The sequence below is a fragment of the Stegastes partitus genome, unplaced genomic scaffold (genome assembly GCF_000690725.1).
Source record: "Stegastes partitus isolate 25-593 unplaced genomic scaffold, Stegastes_partitus-1.0.2 Scaffold1653, whole genome shotgun sequence".
NCBI lineage: Eukaryota > Metazoa > Chordata > Actinopteri > Pomacentridae > Stegastes > Stegastes partitus.
The window spans coordinates 96,588-114,868 of NW_007579384.1; the positions used below are offsets into that span (position 1 = coordinate 96,588).

The following is an 18,281-nucleotide window of genomic DNA, read 5'->3' on the forward strand; positions in this document are numbered from 1 at the left end:
CATTATGAGGCTACAGAGCAGAGTGCAGCACAGCCTGGCCCTGTGACCGTCCACAGCCAGGAAATTGGATATTAGTTCCTGGATTCCTCAACAGTTGTCAGGAAAGGCTCGCCTGATGCTCACTCCTTCAGTCTGCGATGTCACATTTTTATCCAGCTATCGACCCGTAATAAACTCACACGTGCCGGTTTGTTTTTATTTTTAAATGCGTTCAATTTTCTTTTGGCGCTTACTACGGTGTTGTCTCCAGCGCCCGGAGATCAGCTGTCAGCGAAACCAGAAACGTGAAGGCATTGCTTCCCATGTGACCGGAAAACAACAAACTGCAGAGCTTTCTTGAACACGATATCGGCTGAATCACTGTGGTGTTAATACAACTGGCGGTGGAGGGGAGCCAGATATACATTTATTTATGTAAAGCTGCGCTGCGAGGCTAAAGCGCTGCCCGTTTGGCAGATGTTGTTGTTGTTTCTCTCCTTACAGTTGCTGTTGAAACTCTGAGGGACAAAACTGTTTCTGCCACACAAGCTCAAGGACTCCTAAATTAATCAGACACTTTATCTGTTTCACCAGCCAGCTTTAGTTTTGCAGAACAAAACCTCCGGGCGTGTGCTGGCTACCTGCCAAAGTGGCTTAGTCGAAATTTCTGTAACGTTTGGCAGGTGGCTGGTGGTCATTTCCCACCCAGCATGCACCTCTCTGGCCTGGCCGCCGATCAGACCAGAACCATCTCTGCTGCCTCGTAACCCTCTCGCTTTGCTAATAAAGAGGCTCGTGCCAGCACACCGGAGCTGATGCAGGCCTCCCTTGTGATTTTTAGTTTCCTCTGTGGAAGTCTGGCGTGTATTTTACATGGAAGTGTTGGTTGACATGTCATTCGAGTAAAGAAAGTGAATTTGCGCTCAGCTCGGGCTACTTACCGTCTCATAAGAGGAAATACTTGGAGGGGAATTGGTTTATGATCATGTTTCACAAATTTATCATCAGAGAAACGATGGAAACAGACAAAAATATTCAATACTCTGCTACCTAAACACTGTATTTTGGAATTTACACAGATTGCTTTCAGTTTTTTAAAAAGAAAATAAGCTTAAAATATTGTATTATTTAACACCAATGAAGGACTGAGATCATGTTCAGACCAGCTGCAGTGGGTCTGAGTAAATTGTCCTCTTAATTTTGAATATTTTACTCCTTTATGACAGTAATCTGATTATCTTTGAGTTGTGGACAAAACAATCATGTTGGACTTTACAAAACACTAAAAACAACCTTTTTTTAAATCATCTTTTGACGTTCTATAAATCAAACAAGCAGTCGATTCCTGGATAATAAAAAAAAGAAAATATTTGTTTTGAACAGGTTTGACTGACTTCTACAGCTTCCAGAGTAGTTTTAGTGTTTGTAACTGTAGGCGAGCTGGTGTGCTCGAGCTGCTCCGAGTGAGAAGTGTTACACATTTTAATGCCATTTTAAGGCCTGAATAAATCGAATATGTAGCTTTGATTCACAGAAATGAGTTTAATTAATGACCGTAGAGCGACGAGAGTTATTTTCTGTCTGTGTGAAATCCAAAAGCACAACATTTTGGCTGCAGGTTTTGGAATATTTTCTGGTTTTTTTGGGCATTATTTCTGTTTATTTTGTGCTGAAGATGAAATGATTGTTGCTGAAATCCATCTTTCTGGACTGTTTTCCGTTTGAGGTCCTATTTCAAATCTCTCGAGTGGCTTCTTTTCATCCTAAAACTGGAATCAAAAGAAAGTTTCTCATGCGTGCGATTCAGTTACTCGAACAAGTTGTGGTTGCGAATCTGCTCAGCGCTCGTGGTGATCCCGGAGTCAGTTTGTTGGGTTTGGTTTCCTCCGGGTGAACTCGGGCCAGCAGCTCGTCAGGTCTCTCACGCTGCATCTCGCTTTCAGAGAGGAAAGCTTCGCCCTGTACGTCTTCCTGCTCTCGGTGTCGGGGCCTCCACTGTAACTCTCAAATTCAGGTCCTCTGAATCGCCTCCACCTAACGTGACCTCTTGGCCGCCAGACGAAAGATTGAATTTTCAATGCCGGCTGCAGATAATCAGCCATCTCCTCCGGTCGCAGCATCTCTGCCAGGTTTGCCGTCTTTTCCATCTTCTTATTAAGCTCTCTCTGGTGAATCGCGTCCCCTGTTTGCAGCCTAATTGTTCTTTAAAAAAAAAAAAGAAGAAGAAAACCTAATGGTCTTATCTGATCAGTCTGCGGTCGAATCCTTACGGTTTATATTCGGCGCCGGAGGAACTGGGAGCTTAATTACTGTGGGATGGAGAGGCAAAAAAAAAAAATGTAAAATTTAAAATGTCAGAGTGAATTTTGGGAGTCGGGAGGCAGCCAGCGAGGGGTGAGGAGCAAAAAAAAAAAAAAAAAAAAAGCCCCAGTGAATTGAGAAGTGGGTCGGGTGTTTAGACGTCGCTGAAATGTCCGCAGCTAAAGTAGGTCGCGGTTAACCTTGATAAATCTCTCGTACGGGCAAGACGGAGAGATACGCCCTCACGAAACGCTCTTTTCTTTAGAGGAAAGTAAATCTTTTGAGAGAATATCTGAAGTAAAGCACAGACGAAGCTTTGTTTTCCGGGGAGATGATCAATTAAGCGCTTTTCTTGGAAGTGGCCTCACAGTGACGCACTCGCTCCATAACAAGTTTAAATAGATGCTTTTCTTTCTCCCCCCCTCCACCCCACGTGAGCTTACCTTCCAGCCTAGCCTAGCCGTCAGCCATTACTATCAATTAACCAGACGTGTTAATTAAGACTAAGTAGCCCACCGCTGCTCTTAGCCACTTTAACTCCCCTCCTTTTGATTCCCTCGCTTTTGTTTCGCTTGTTTTCATTCATTCATTTCGACACTGACATTTTCATTTACCGCGCGGCGAATTAAATATATGTTCGGCACGTCGTCGCCAGGAAGACGACCTTGCATTAACGCTAAGTCACCCGGCTTTTTCTTTCGCTTGATTTGTCTCTCCAACAAATCTTCCCCGCGGTAAACAAAAGTGAGCCGGGTGCCACTCATGTTTGACATTTCCATGCGTGAAATATCTCCCGGAGACAAAGAGGCTTCTCTCCTTATTGCCTGGATGTGTGCTTGTGGGTGGAAGCCCTATTGTATGTCCTTGCACAATCGCTCGTGTAGGCTCTGCACTCGGTGACATTATCCGCTTTGGCGAACTCCGAGCTGCGACTTAGTCAGAAGATTGATTTCTCTGCTTTATATCCGTCACATCCAGCACACTGCCCACCTTTGGCACACGGCGCTATAGGCAGCCGGCCTCCACTGTCACCTCATTTCAGAGAAGTGATTGATTCGAGCTCGGCCGTGTTTACAATGGAGTGCTGTATTTGCAGTTCACATGGCTCGCGGCTCTTTCAGACACAGTGTAATACCTGAATGGAGGCGTTCTCAATGGAGCTGTTGAGGTGTTGCGGCTTGCCTTGGCCGGAGAACAAAGACGACGGGGCCCTTTTGTCTCGCTTTATGAGTTTGAAGACCGTCGTATTTAGAAACACATCAACTACCGTCGATTAACGTAGGGCTGAGCGTGTCTCGGTGCGAACACTTCCTGGGTTTACGCTGTGAGCCGAGAGGGCTTGAAACGGTGGCCGGGTCCAGGCTCGGCGATGGAGGCACACCGAGATCAAGAAGCAATCAAATCAACTTCGTCAAAGAACTGATTGCACGAAGGAACAATCAAGAGTTGCACAATTACTAAATGAGGCACCAATTATTGTCCTGCCTGATTATTGGATCAGCGTTTTCCCTGATTCTTAGTTTTTTTTCTAACCAAATCCTGTATTCATTTTAAAATGTGGTAAATTCTATTTTAATTAAACACACATTAAACACATTAGCGGGGGCATTTCAATTATTTTTGGCATCTAAATGTTAGTACCAAGCTACAAATGTAAAATGGTCCAAATATTGTTCTGTTTGATTATAAATTATCTGTATTATTATTGGCGCTGAAGAAAAAAAACTAGTCGACCCCAGTACTAAATGGCTCTTATTTAGTCACATCAAGTGGAGACATGGTCATTAACTAATCAACAATTAACCCTCTGAACCCCAAAAGTGTGAACCGCATGTGATCTTTAAAACCAAATCTGCAAATTATACATGATTTATCAGAGCCAGAAGCTATAACAACACAAAAAACACTGGATTTGTCACTTTCCGGTGCAGTTTCATCAGGAAAACTAACCAAATATAGGCTTAATAAAGATGTGATGGGAGCAAAACATACCCAGAAACTACAGATTAAATTCACTGGCAACCATTTTTTAGTTGAGTCCTAAATGATCAACAACTATTTTCGTCATAAATTCATAATTTTGATTAATATTTGAAGCAAAAATGCCAAATATTTACTTTCCCAGCCCCTGAAACTAAACTATAATCTAAAAAAACCACATTATCTCAGACTTCTTTGTCATTACTATCTTTGGGGAGTGACCGATCATCCAGTAAAACCAGTGAGTCTGTGTTTGCATTTACCAGCTATTTCCAACCAAAGTAACTGGTCGGGAGTTTATTTTATCCTCATTTCGGCGCCAGCTAAAACCTACCAGCCATAAATCCATCGATGCAGCAAACATACTCGCTCCATCTTGCTTTTAATTATCCTACAGTCTTTGTTTCGGCTGTTTTCTGCACACTCATTACGAGCTAATGAAGTCGACGGAGGAACTCCTGCTTTCACCGTGCGAGATGGAAATGCGTATTCCGAGCAGCGCGGCAGAACGTCCGCGGGGATCGGCGCTAGCATGGCTAATGCTGTTACACCAGAAGTGGCTAATGAGCTAACCTTCCGCTTTACCTCCGCGTAGCTCTCCATCATTAGCACCTCCGGCTCCCGCGAGGGCCGGCGAGGGGAGCGACGCGCTCATCCCCAACCGGGAAGTGTGGAAATAATAGAAGCCGGGCACTGCAATGCTTAGAGCGCTACAGGACTTGATTGGAGTGGATAAAGCCAACAAACACAACCGGGGGATTTTTTATTTTTTTTTTAAGCTTCAAAATTCATTCCAGGAGGAGGTTATTTCAGGACAGCAACTTTCAAGGAAGATGTCAAATCTGTTTCCTTGTCTTTCGTTGCCTTGAGGTGATCCGTGCTCGGAAAATATAAGTTCACCCACCTTTTTTTTTTTCAATTCAATCATTCATCACCGGTCACAGCAAAACATCTTTATTTTCTCAGCCTCCAGATGTGGTTGGACTGGAGGCAAGCGGCGACCTCAAGGCATGATGGGATATCTAAAGGCTCAAGCCCAGCACTCGGGCTCAGCGCAGGATAAATTGTTAGTCTGAAGGGAGTTTTCTCTCTCTTCGTGCAGCTGCGTAACGGTTTGGATAGGAAGACTTTCCTTTTCAACAACTTTTCTTCACATGTAATCCTCTCTGCAGATGTCAGTGTCTTGCTCAAGGGCTTCTTGGCAGTAGTTTGAAAAGCTCTGTCAGAGAGTTAATTTCGCTCAGCTCCAGAAGCTAATTCACAATTTACAACCCCTTAATTTAATGCAGATGTTGCACTTCTGTGTCTTTTTTTGTTTGTTTGTTTGACTAAAAATTCATCTATAATCTGATAATTACTTGTTTGGGCAAAGTGGTGAAAAAATTAATGTTTTCCAAGATGACAAATGTCTTGTTTGGTTTAATTTAACCGTCATCATAATAATAATTTGAATATATTCAAATTTTAAACTTTTTTTAATTAGAAAAATTACCCAAAGCACTCATTATCAGAGTCGCTGGCGATTGTCTTCATTGAAATAAACGAGGCGACTGTGGTTTTAGATGCTGTCCTACCATCGGTCCAGTAGTGTCAGTGATTATTATTCAATTAATCCAGTTTGAAAACACGTCAGAGCACATTTTAACCAAATCGGCTAAATCAAAATAAGTGAAAATGCATTCATAATTTTACTTTCAACGACCTCTAAGCTGCCTTTTAATGTGATAACTCCTCAAGATGGAGGCGATGTTAACGTTCTGTGATTTGTTTTCTGCTTATATGCACATTCGGGCAGCTCCTTTTCCTTTTTTTCCTGAAGCAGACGTATATTTTTGTGACTATTCCATCCGTTGCGGTTTTCCACATCTGTCGCTAGTTTTCTTGTAAACTTGTGGGTTATTTTTTTTTAAACCAATTATTTCTGCATTCTCAGCATCCGTCATTCACCAACCACAGGCTATTCTTCTCTCCTCTCTCTCTCTTCGCTTCGGCCATTTGCTCTCTCACGGTTGCACCTGTTGCCGTGAAATATTTTCGGGGGGCTTCGTGGGAAATGGATTTGACGAGAGAAAAATGCCGCCAGTGCTGCTGAGAGGCGCGGTGACCTCGGCTGCCGGCGAAGTAGCCACTCTGCTCTCGCTTCCATCTGCAGCTGTTAGTGTCGCTGAAAAGAGGCCCGCGGCGCTTCCGGGCCTCGGGTTTGGCATTAACTGGCTTTACTTAAGCAGCCATTTTTTTTTTATTGAAAAATACATGATATTTCTAAAGTTAACCTCCATTACGCAAGCTAAGCCCTAATTTGTGGAAGCCGCTGTGACGGGTCGGGACGGTGATTTCAGAGAGGAGGAGGAGGAGAGTGGATAATGATCGCACAAATTGGAGCGTTATTCTCTATTTGTCCTGCACTTTTCTGTTGAATTACGGAGCGCTTTTGAGACATTAAAAGCAGCAATAAATAAAAGGCAATAAGGTCAAGAGTGCAAATCCGAGAAGGGAGGAATGATGTAAAAAAAAACACTAAAGCAGGGGATTTACAGAGAATTAAAGGGCTAAATAACAATGCCTGTTCTGCTAACAGCTCTGCTCAGGAGGGCTTTCACTTCCGTTTCATGTGGCTAACCACAAACTGCATTCATCACAGATAAGGACACCAAAGTACAGCTTCAACACGACGGTTTTAACACCAAACATGTTGGGAGATTACCAGATAGCGTGTTTGACATGTCGTGTGTCTTTGGACAAATATTTTACTCATTCGAGCTGCCGTCTCTTTCTGGGGCACACTGACCTGTTTTCCACACAAACAAGCTGCACACATCTTCACAACAGAGCGCAACAAGCTCGGCTGAATAGGAACAAAAAAATGTGACCTTAATAAATAGTGGAGTCAAACAGCTTTGAGATTCTTTTCTATTTATTTTCTGGGTCAAGAACTGCAATTTCTCAAAGCATTGAGAAGCACAAAATGCGCCCAGACGACGGAGGGTCAGGGGGCGCAAACGGAGCGCTACGTGGGATGCAGTCCTGTTTGGTTTGCAGCGAGCGCCGGCCGACTCTCCTCAGCCTTGTCAGCAGTCGGAGCTGGACTAACTCTCTGACAGGTGATGAGAGACGGCAGCAGCGGCGACGCTAAACTGACAAGCTGTCACGCAGTCGTTTCCCCGGATATCGGTTTGCACAAACCTGCTGCCTGCGTTCATCCGCGGGAAATCAGAGTCTCTTTTATTTTGGCGGGGCGGCGAGTCGATCGGCTGGGCTGCTTTGTGTTTGGGAACAGACCGGACTTCTCAACTTTGCCCACGTGCTCCTCTATCAGCTCATGTTTTTAGTCGACCCTGCCTGGTTTTTATTGTTCGTCCTAAAGAAACTTTCATTGGTGTATTGACTCTGAAGCACTCTGGAGTCCACATACTGAAGGTTTTACTGCGTCTTATACTTTGAGGCTGTAAAGAAACGTCCTTCCACCGGTTATTGATACGAACCTAAATTATCTTCTTTGTCAACGACAGGGTAGGAAAACAACTTTTAAACCTCCCAGCCTGTAAATCCAGAAGCTTTTTTTTGAGAGCAATTTATCATCTCCGGGAACAGTCAACAATTCAGAGGTGCTTCCTTCACAGCGAAAATTAAAAACACCTAATTAACCGACGCCCTGTTCGTCCTCTGCAGGTGCCATCCTGGGACGCTCCGAGACGCAGGAGTGCGTTTATTACAACTCCAGCTGGGAGAAGGAGCGGACGAACCGCAGCGGCATCGAGCCGTGCTACGGCGAGAAAGACAAGCGGCGGCACTGCTTCGCCACGTGGAAGAACGTCTCCGGCACCGTGGAGATCGTGAAGCAGGGCTGCTGGCTGGACGACGTCAACTGCTACGACAGGTGAGCAGAGTCTTGGATGTTGGGTTTTGGATTGCAGAGAGCGTCACGTGTGTCTTGTAGTGGATTTAAAATATCACAAGATGCTTTTTAAATGTGGGAAAAGTAGGTACACAACATAAACTAACACATAAAGCATGCAATGTTTAGTTTTATTTAACATTTTCAAACATATCTGCCTCCCTCGTCTCAACTCCAGGCAGTTTCCAGACATTTTTTGCATCATTTTTCCTCACTGTGGCCTCTTTTATTTATTGACGCGAGGCAGCAGCTAATATTCGGAAGAAAGCTGCTAAAAGCTTTTCTCACATTGAGGTTTTTTGCTGCTCACATGTTGAATCTGCACCTGCAACAAGATTGATTTTAAACCTGACAAGCTAAGCTAAGCTCGCTTTAACGCAACACCTCTGACAGATTACAGCTGGATCAACAGCGCAGAGGCATCAGTAATAAGCTTTTGTTGCTCCTGTCACATTTTTCCTCACTGTGGGCTCATTTTTCACCGCGATATGAAGTCCTGCAGCTCTATGAAAACAGAACAACCACGAAGGAGGAGACGGAACTCAAACGTTTGTACAGGAGTTAGGAAGCCATAAATCGTAAAACAAAAGAGGACGGAAGTTGAATTTCCTGATTATCCATCCGTCCATCCATCCAACCATCCATCCATTATCTATACACCGCCTATCCCAGCTGATCCAGGGCAAAGGTAGTGGACACCTGGACAGGTAACCAGTCTATCACAGGGCCACACTTAGAGACAGACAACCAAGCACACTCACATTCACACCTACGGACAATTTAGAATCACCAATTAACCTCAACATGTTTCTGGACTGTGTGGGAGGAAGCTGGAGAACCCGGAGAGAACCCACACTGCACAGGGAGAACATGGAGACTCCACACAGAAAGATCCCAGATGTCCTCACCGGGACACGAACCAGCGACCTTCTAGCTACGAGGCAACGGTGCTAACCACCGAGCCGCCTTGCAGCCCTCGACATACGATAAATATTTTTACTTCAAATTTCCAAAAACACATCCTGCAGTTCAGCCAAAATTGCAAGAATCTTTGTTACGTGCAGCTCAGCCGAATCTGGCTTCTCTGAATTTTTCCTTTCTTACAGAATCTGTTTAAAACAAAACTTTATTTTCAGCAGATTTCTAAATTAAAGGTGTTGAATAAAGTAATTTTGGTTAAATATCAAATTTTTTTGCTGAGATTTTGCTTCGTTTTCCGACAGAATGACCGAGCCACGGATGAATAATTCAAGGACCGAAAAAAAAAAAACACAAGTTGGAAACCTCACGACTGTCTTTGTTTTCAGAGTATCTGACAGCGTGGAGGTTAAAGTCCTCGCCAGCGGAACAACCAAAAATCCAGCAAAGAACATCTGAAAGAGAACATTTTGAATGCAAAATAAAAGTTCTAAACTCGTCTTTGTGAAAAATGTCAAGTAGAGTGTAGCTTTCAGGCTTTAGAAATCTTTGCAAACAATTTCCCAAATTAATTTTACATTTTTTCGCACTGCAGTGTTGCAGTAATTGCTTTCCTTGCCTTTTGTTCAATCATTCATCATTTTTATGTCCTTTTTCTTTTTTTTTTTTCCCTGGCCTTAGATTCATCTCCAGACAGCATTTACATTTAGCTCTCAGCAGCCAGCAGATCCTCTTTTATAATATGAAGCATGCAGGTTATTCCTGGCTCATAATGGGCCTTTGGGGGGCGACTGCACGACAGCAAGATCAGTTAATGTACAGTAAAGGGAAAAAAGTCTGTGTTACCCTATTTAACTGAAGCCTGGGCCTTTTTCTAACCGCTATGCTTTAAATATATGAAACCTCCATTAACAAAACTGGCTAAATAATTGAGCTGCTCTTTTGATTTTTTAGATCATTTCGTTGCTGCCTAAAACCAACAAAAATCCCCTTTTTTGTGCAGCAAAAACAGATGATTTTATGGGAAGTCCTCAGCTTAAATAAATGAATTCTGGTTTCTGGAGCCTCTCATTAGGTAACACAGATATTAAATAGAGCATATCAGAGACGATGTTTTGGTTTTTAATCAAAGCAGAGATCCTCGCTGTAACGCTGTACATTCGTTCCTGACAGAAAAGCAGCAGCAGCACAAGTCTCTCAATTAGGACAAAGCCGGCACATCATCACGATGGCGTCTCAACTCTAAATACATTTAAAATCACCTTGAGCACAGTTTTTGTCCCTTTGTGCGCTCCTCCGTCTGAATGACTGGCACAAGGCTAAACTTTAATTACCGAGGAAGTCTGAATTGCTGCAAATGGCTCTGGATGTATGCGTCTGAACCCAGGACAGTAAACAGATATTAATAGAGGGTATTATTATAGTTCCTGCCTTTTTGCTGGAACATCAACCTGGCATCCGATGCTGGTTTGAACCAGTTCTGTTTTCCCTTTTGATTCCTGAGCGATAAAGTTGCTGTAGAATCTGCAGCCCGCACAGTTCGGGTACCTCAGCTCAGACGGCGCCGCCTCGCCTCCCTGGAGAGTCCAGAGCAAGTCGAGGGCGGCTGCCACTTCCTTTGGCTTTTATCTGATGACTGTGTGAGTGTGAAAGTTGGAGTGTGCGATCGTTAGTGTGTGTGTGTGTCGGCTTGTGTGGGAGTTATTTTATAAATGTTTTTGTTTCATGTCGCGGCGAGAGGAAGGAGCTCGCGTGTAGGTGCGCGAGTGCTTTCTGCTGCATCACGTCACATCTTCGGTGCCACTTCGTTTGCGCAGGTGACGCGACGTGTCACTCGCTCGCGCTTTCAAGAACAAATTGCTTCCGCGTCCTCTGCAGGGAAAGGGGGGAAGAGAGAGAGGAGATGGTTGTGTGAGGAGTGTTTTCTAATTTCCACCTCCGTGTCCTCCGCAGTAACGAGTGCGTGGAGAGGAAGGAGAGTCCCGATGTGTTCTTCTGCTGCTGCGAAGGCAACATGTGCAACGAGAGGTTCCTGTACGCCCCTGAAGCGCCCCCGCAGAGCGACCCGCACCATTCAACCGCCTACAGTATGTACAGTCCAACATGCACACATACAGCAGGATCCCACATCCTACATTCTGTGGCTGCAAACGCTTTGCATTGCAGTCACATCGAGTTCTTTTCTATATTTGTGTCCGTAGGTTCACATTGGAGGTCAATCGAGGCCGATTGTGACGCCGAAAAGAATCCAAACAATTGATTCAGTAAAATTTGAGTAAAACTTAGAATAACTCAATCTTCATTTCTAAACCTCGTTGAAATTAACATTTTTTAAAATTATTTGTGACACAAAAATGGACAAAAACTTAAATCAACAACTGCAACCTTCTCCCAAGTGTCCACAGGTGCTACCAGTACTGGAAACAAATATGGCCTCTACCTGCTATACATATTTTAATACCTACATTTTCAGTTTGTTTCACCTCCTCTCTTCTCAGCGTAAACACAGCCTGCCGTTCAGCCGGAAAGACCTTGACTTTCCATTACATGACTGTTGGTTACAGCTGAGTTCCTAAAAGCTTTCCGGTTGCGGCAAAGAATACAGAATTTCTTATTTTTTTACAGAATCTGGTTCAAGCAAATGGTTTATTTTTGAAGAATTTCTACACAAGGCATGTAAAATGTAGTGATTTCGATTAAATATAACGATTTCAAAGCTCGTCACAGATGTTTAGTTCAAGGACGAGTAGAAAATCTGCTTTTACAGTCTTTTGTCTGTGAGTAATGCTGTAATTTTAGCAGTTTTGGTAGGTTTTTGGGGGTTCAGAGGGTTAATTAAGAAAAGCTTTTCAGCGCTTTTGTTCACGGTTAATTGTTATTATGAAGTTATTCATGCATAACATTAATAAAGCGCACAAGATGCAACTCAGATAAAGTAAAGAATCATCAGCATATACAGTAACATAGGACAAAATGCAATAAAATAGGATCAAATTCCATGAAGAGGACTGTTTCAGAAGCAGAACCTCCAGCCGTCTGCCGGTAAGGCCCGGTCTTGTGCAGAGTGCGTGTTGTGAGATAGTTGTGCTCTGGACAGCTGCCATCTCCTGAGCTTCCAGGTGTTCAGCTCTTAAAAAATATTTAAGGATCCGAGGAACGATAATAAAAGTCACAAATCCTGGTTTGACACGGACATGTCTGGGCCTCATTCGATGTTCTCATCCGGACAAAGTGAGGCAATAGTTGGAACTGCGCGGAGCATCTCTGCCCGTTTGCGTGTAAACCAGTAAATCTGAGTTGCTCATCACCGACCGCAAGTGTGAGCAAGAAGATGCCTCGGTGTGTTTATGGTTGCTAATGTGTTAGCATGCTGTTGACGTTCACTTAATGTGGTGTAACGGAGAGCAGCCCCACGGCGCCGAAGTCAGATTAGTCCAAAATCAAGCAGCGGATAAAAGACAGACACTGATGAAACTAAAAGAAGCTGAGAAAAGAGAAGATAAAGCTTTATTTATCCCAAATGAAGTTACAAGTCAAGTACGATTATATTACTGAACTAAAATAAGACTGGAGTAGAAAGTCAAAAAGTAATATCGCACATGATCATGAAATGAATATTGCACCTGAAAAATTAGATGAAAATTAAACATTATACAGAAGCCAATATTACACAAACCATTGAGGAGGAATATTGCAAGTGCTGTTGATATTATTGTTTAGATCTGAGTTTCTGATGCTTAAGGAGATATTTACCTCTGAGTTTACAATAATTGGACCCTCAGGGTGTTTCTCAGTGTCAGAGGATGCAGGTGTGATTATTTCAAGTGCAGAAATACGTCACTGCTTTGACCAGCGCGTATTATTTCGTGTGTTTTGACCAACCGGTGGCAGTTTTGGTGTCCAGACACTTCACACTAGAGACCGATCATGGGCCTGGCTGATTATCGGGGCTGACATTTGGCATATTGATAAATTAAATGCTCTGTTTGTCTGTCGTCACTCTGCAGTTTCAGAAATGTCTCTCAATCAGAAAACGGAACAAGAAGCACAAGCAGCTACGCTAATGGCTAGCGGCTAACGGCTAGCAGCAACAGATTAACCTGAAACTGAGTCTGGAAAACAATCATTAATGATGGTTTAAGGTGTGGACCTTAGTGGACAATAAAAGAAGGAGACAAGCTGATCAATATCAGTCAATCTCCACATTAACATTACCTCTTTTTTCTATTGTTTGTTTTCAGTTATAGTCACTGTTATTAATGAAGAGGTTATGATTGACAGGTTCTCTGCTGTCACATGCTGCTAAAACATTACACTCGTGTATATCAGATCCAAACAACAACACATCAGTCGATCCCTGCTTCACAGCTCCACTGTCTCTTTCCATTCCTTTAAATTTGACTTTGCGAAACTTACCGAGTCCCCTCAGAGAATAACTCTTCGCACAAACACCCCCAGAGCCCCACCATGCAGCTGGTGCAGCCCCGCCGGCCCCTCGCTCTTCACCCCCGCCCCGAGGACGGCAGTCGCTCGGCGTCGCGGCGTCGGAGCTTCTGACAGCGCTGCCGAATCAGACTGTCGCACCTTGTGATGGGAGGACAGGCTGAGCCAGCAGGCGTCACCCGGCGACTCCTGCAGGGGTCGGACAGAGTTCAGGGCTCTGTTATTTTTGGCAGGCGGATTACGTTATGTCACGAGATGGATTTGCTAATCCTGCTGCCTGTGTGTGTGCGTGCATTGATACGATCTCTAAGCACAGTGGCAGTAAAGCTGTAAGCAGGGTTAGAGCTGCACTTAGAGATGATGTAGCACAATGTCAGGCCAATCAGACCTGCTCCAGTCTGCCCTTCTTGTCTTTCCTGCCTTTTCTCTGGAGGTGTCGCTCACATTTGATATTTCACTGCTATAGCTGTGTTTCTGTAAAGATTAAATGATAAGTTATTGCACTCAAATTATCTGCTTGGCCTTCTGTGATTTGCTTGAAACTTCTTTATCCTAAACTTAAATTTAATTTTAGTATATTGTGCTAATGTTGTCCTCATGCAGCCATAATTCCTCCAAAAAATGACATGACAAGTCTCCTCCAAACTAAGGTTTATGCCTACATATAAGAAAATGAAATGCTCATATTAAAAACAAACTGATTTTCTTAGTTATCTACCAATGTTTTTGTTGTAGTGATACAAAATTTTAGCTTAAAAATTAGTGTAAAACTTCACAAATATCTTTATAAACAACTTTTTTCATGGTATAGGACTTTCTGGTTAATCAGAGATGGTCAAACCAATTTTTTTCTGGAAAAACCTGATGATTCAATACAAAATACATGTTTCACCACCAGCCAAGTGACGTAGCCACGAGTATATAAACACCGAAAGTGACTGATAAATCTTTCTAATATAAATTTTGAGCATCAAACTCTCAATTTCATGAATTCTGATGCATTTTAATGCTCCAATTTGTGTCTTTTCTGAATTAATTATCAGTTAAAATGTCTGTCTTTACACAAAATGTTATAATGGGGATCATTTGTACAATAACTTACATATATTTACTGGAGCGGTGCAACATTTTACCTTCATACTAGGAATATTCCCCAAATTCTAATTACATTTTCCTGGAAAGTATTTGATATATCAATCTGAAATTTCATTAATTTTAAATCATTTTTATCATAAGTTGCAAGCAAATCAGATCCAGTTGAGCAGAAATTGTCAAACAATTTGATGGTTTGAGATGAAATACGTGTTTTAGCATCAACCAAGTGACGTAACTGATGCTAAAAACTTATATTAGGAAGATTTATCACCACTTCCTGTGTTTTTGTTTCCTCTCAAACACTGAATTTCATCAATTCTGGTGAATTTTAGGCACCAATTTGTACCTTTTCTGCATCCAATTAGGATAAAAGTGTCTATTTACAAACGGTGGGCTCATTCCAAGTCATTTTGCACAACTTTAGCATCATTTAGCAGCATTTTCATTGTGACAGTTTGATTATCCTGGAAATTACTTGATATATGAATCTACACTTTCACAGATACCATTTTGCATATGTTTACTTTATGATTAAAGGTTTCAGGTAAATCAGGAGAATCTTGAGCAGTTTGCTGATCTCAGATGGATTAATGTCGTTGTTTGTCGCCCCTCAGCCACCTCCAACCCGTTCTCCCAGAAGCCCCAGCTCTTCAGCACTCTGCTCTACTCGCTGGTTCCCATCATCGGCCTGGCCGCCGTCGTCCTCTTCTCCTTCTGGATGTGGAGGCACCACAAGCTGGCCTACCCGGCCGCCCTCGTCCCCACACATGTAAGTCCTAGCAGGGTGAAACCCAGACTCCAATCCATGACCGCCTTTTTTTTTGTTTTGTTTTTTGTCTCCTCGTCTTCATCTTCGCCTCATCGCTGTGTTCAGAGGTCACCTGTCAGTCAGATGAGCCTGTGGTGTCCTCTTTCGTCAAAGATGCTGCAGTTAGAGTTTCTCTTACTGTCTGCTCGAGAAAACGTACAGCTCGAATGATTTCCTTTCCTGTAAACGGCAAGAAAGTTATTTACCCCTCACCTCAGGAAACATCTCAGCTTGATTTTTTTGTTGATATTTACTTCCTACATGAGTCAGTGCTCATTAGCTGCTCCCAGAAAAAGCCCCTCGTGTTGTTTGAAGTTCACAGCGTGGCACACTGTGCACTTTCTCCTCCGTTCAACCGCGATCCAGTTTCGCGAGTCAAACCACCTTGGCCTCTGCCCCCCTGTGCAGCAGAGGAGCGAGGCTACGGTCAGCCGGGAGGGACAAACTGCACCGAGAGTTTTCAGTTTCACACTAGACGAATGAGAGGAGCCTGGTTCTGTCCTTTTTTTTCCTTTTTCTGCCTTTAATGCACCAGCCGAGGTGTCAGGAGATGAACTGAATCGGTATTGTGTCAGATAGGCTTTTAATCGCACCTTAAGTGTTGGAAATTACGTGGAAAATACTGAAATTTCTAGTGCGCTGCGGCTCAGATAATAGTGTTGGGAAAATAGAGTTTTCACCTTCATCTGATGGCGTCCTCTTTCCCCTTTCATCACTCCTCGCTTATTCACACACACATCTCCTCTTTTTTTTATTCTATTACGCCGCTCTCATTTTTTCCCCCCACAGCTGCTTAGCTGGACACTTTTCATGCCTTCACCTTTTCTCACCGGACTTTTCCGAGAATTCCCGATGATTTTTTTTGTGTTGTTTTTGCAGCAGAGCTTTTTTTTTCTGTGCAGCAGGGGGAAAAAGAAAACCCATGCAAAGCTTCCACCGTATGGAAGAGGAGTCAGGGGCCTCTGCATTATTGATGAGGCTTTATATAGGCAAACAAAACTAAACACAGAGACGCTCGCAGCTCTGCCTCGGAGGACGGCGGCGGCGGCGGTGGGTGGGAGAGTGGGGAGTGTGGGGGAGGCAGCGAAGAGAGACATGCAATTCTCTCAACTTAGTTATTGTATTTGCACAGCGCGATAAAAAGCCAGTGTCACAATGCGATCTGGAAACGGGCGTCGATGGAAAAACAACACCGCTAAGAGGCTTATGAGGCATCTTACCTGGAAACGGATAAATGAATAAATAAACAAGGTAAAACAAAAACGAGATCACGACCCAAAAGGAGAAGAAAAAAAAAAAGAAGAAGAAGAAGAAGAGCGGATCAGATAACAAATGATGATACAGTGGAACACCTAAAAGATTCATAAAAGCACAAAATGAAATAAAATAGCCGGCGTGGAACAAATGAAGTCATGCTGGAAGTGTGTTATTGCATGAATGAGTAGGTGTGCAGGGGCAGGAGGAAAGAAAAGGAGGTCAGCGTGTTTAAAAGTCAGCTCATATGCATTTCTGGAAGGAGGCGATGCGGTAAAGTCTGTCGGAACAAACAGGAATGTGTTTGCAGTCTGATACACATGCAGCTGCTTTTTTTTTTTTCTCTCTCTCTCTTGTTTTGCAATTGATTAAACCTGGTTTTTCAATATAGAAGATGGAGAAAGCCATCGAGAGGAGAGAGATGGATGCAGCGGGAGGGGAGAGATATGGAGGGATTTATTTCTATCTCTTGTTTTTTTTTTTTCCTCCTCTCTTTTTGGTTGTTGTTGTTGAAGAATGTGTTTTTGTGCTGCACCACGGGCTGTATTAAAAAAAAAAAAAGCAGAGGTGACTCCGACAATCACTCAAACCGCTCGCAAAGTCATCAAGGACGGCTTCGAGCAATTGTTGCGCTGCGGAGAGAAGTGGAAACGCGCCGCAAACACCCGCTCGTTCCTCCACAGGTTACCGAATTAGGCCACGGAACACCTACTTGATGAAACCTCATGCATATAAGAACGCGTGGAATATCTGAAATCTATGCAAATGCTATCCAGAGGCTCTCGATTCACATTTAAACCACTCCGTCAGTTGAAATCTGAATAAATTGTCTGTGTTTTTTTTTCCGAAAGAGGCATCAGTCATGTGAAAGATTCCATCTATTGTGTATCAGCTTTCAGCGACTCCAAAAAAAAACGGAAGATGGTCGTATAGATTTATTAAATTGGCTCGTTTGTGCTTCGTCATGCTTGTTTCTGCTGCACTGCCTTCGCCGGAGCATAATGCGCCGCACTCGCTCATGTATTTTTAATGTGACAGCAACAAATTGGCCACACCTGTTGCTAGTTAGATCTTAAAGCATCCTGCGCGTGTGGGAAGGCTGCTCCGGTTATTAATCATACCTGTTGGCAGCGGTGGAGCATCTCCGACTGCAGCGCTGCATCGCGCGAGGCGGCCGAGCTCCGCCATCGCGCGCGTTTAATCTAAATCTCTAATTAAAACCAGTAGGAATGTGATTATGTCATAAACGGCAGCTGCAGTCGGAGACAAAGATGTAACTTTCTCTATTTTCGCGTTTGTGATCTCAGCGGCTGGAGATGAAATTAGCAACAGATCAGAAGTGAAAGGATTCACGAAGTCGGTCCCGCGAGGCCGCGTTCTGTGTACGGTTGTAGGAATGCATCCAGTAATGAAGCTCCTGCTTTCAGATATCCAGCTATCAGAACAAAAGCTTGTAATCTGTGACTTGGTGAAGGAAAAGTGCACCAAAGTTGTGTTTCTGGACTGAATTTTTAAGCACAATTTTGAAAGTGGAAAAAGTTTGGAGAGAAATAATCTTTCACACTCGCTTGAGGTGGTTTTTCAGCTTCTTGGAAAATAGTTCACGCG

The 18,281-nt window shown here is 43.4% G+C and overlaps 1 protein-coding gene across 1 annotated transcript in view; it reads left to right on the forward strand.

Moving 5' to 3' along the window:
- Positions 1-18,281, forward strand: part of LOC103371821 (activin receptor type-2A) — a 66,672-nt gene that overhangs the window by 14,086 nt on the left and 34,305 nt on the right. Inside the window, exons 2-4 of the mRNA XM_008301274.1 lie at positions 7,930-8,137; positions 11,027-11,160; positions 15,226-15,380. Coding sequence (XP_008299496.1) covers positions 7,930-8,137; positions 11,027-11,160; positions 15,226-15,380 — 497 coding nt within the window. The remainder of the gene's footprint in view (positions 1-7,929; positions 8,138-11,026; positions 11,161-15,225; positions 15,381-18,281) is intronic.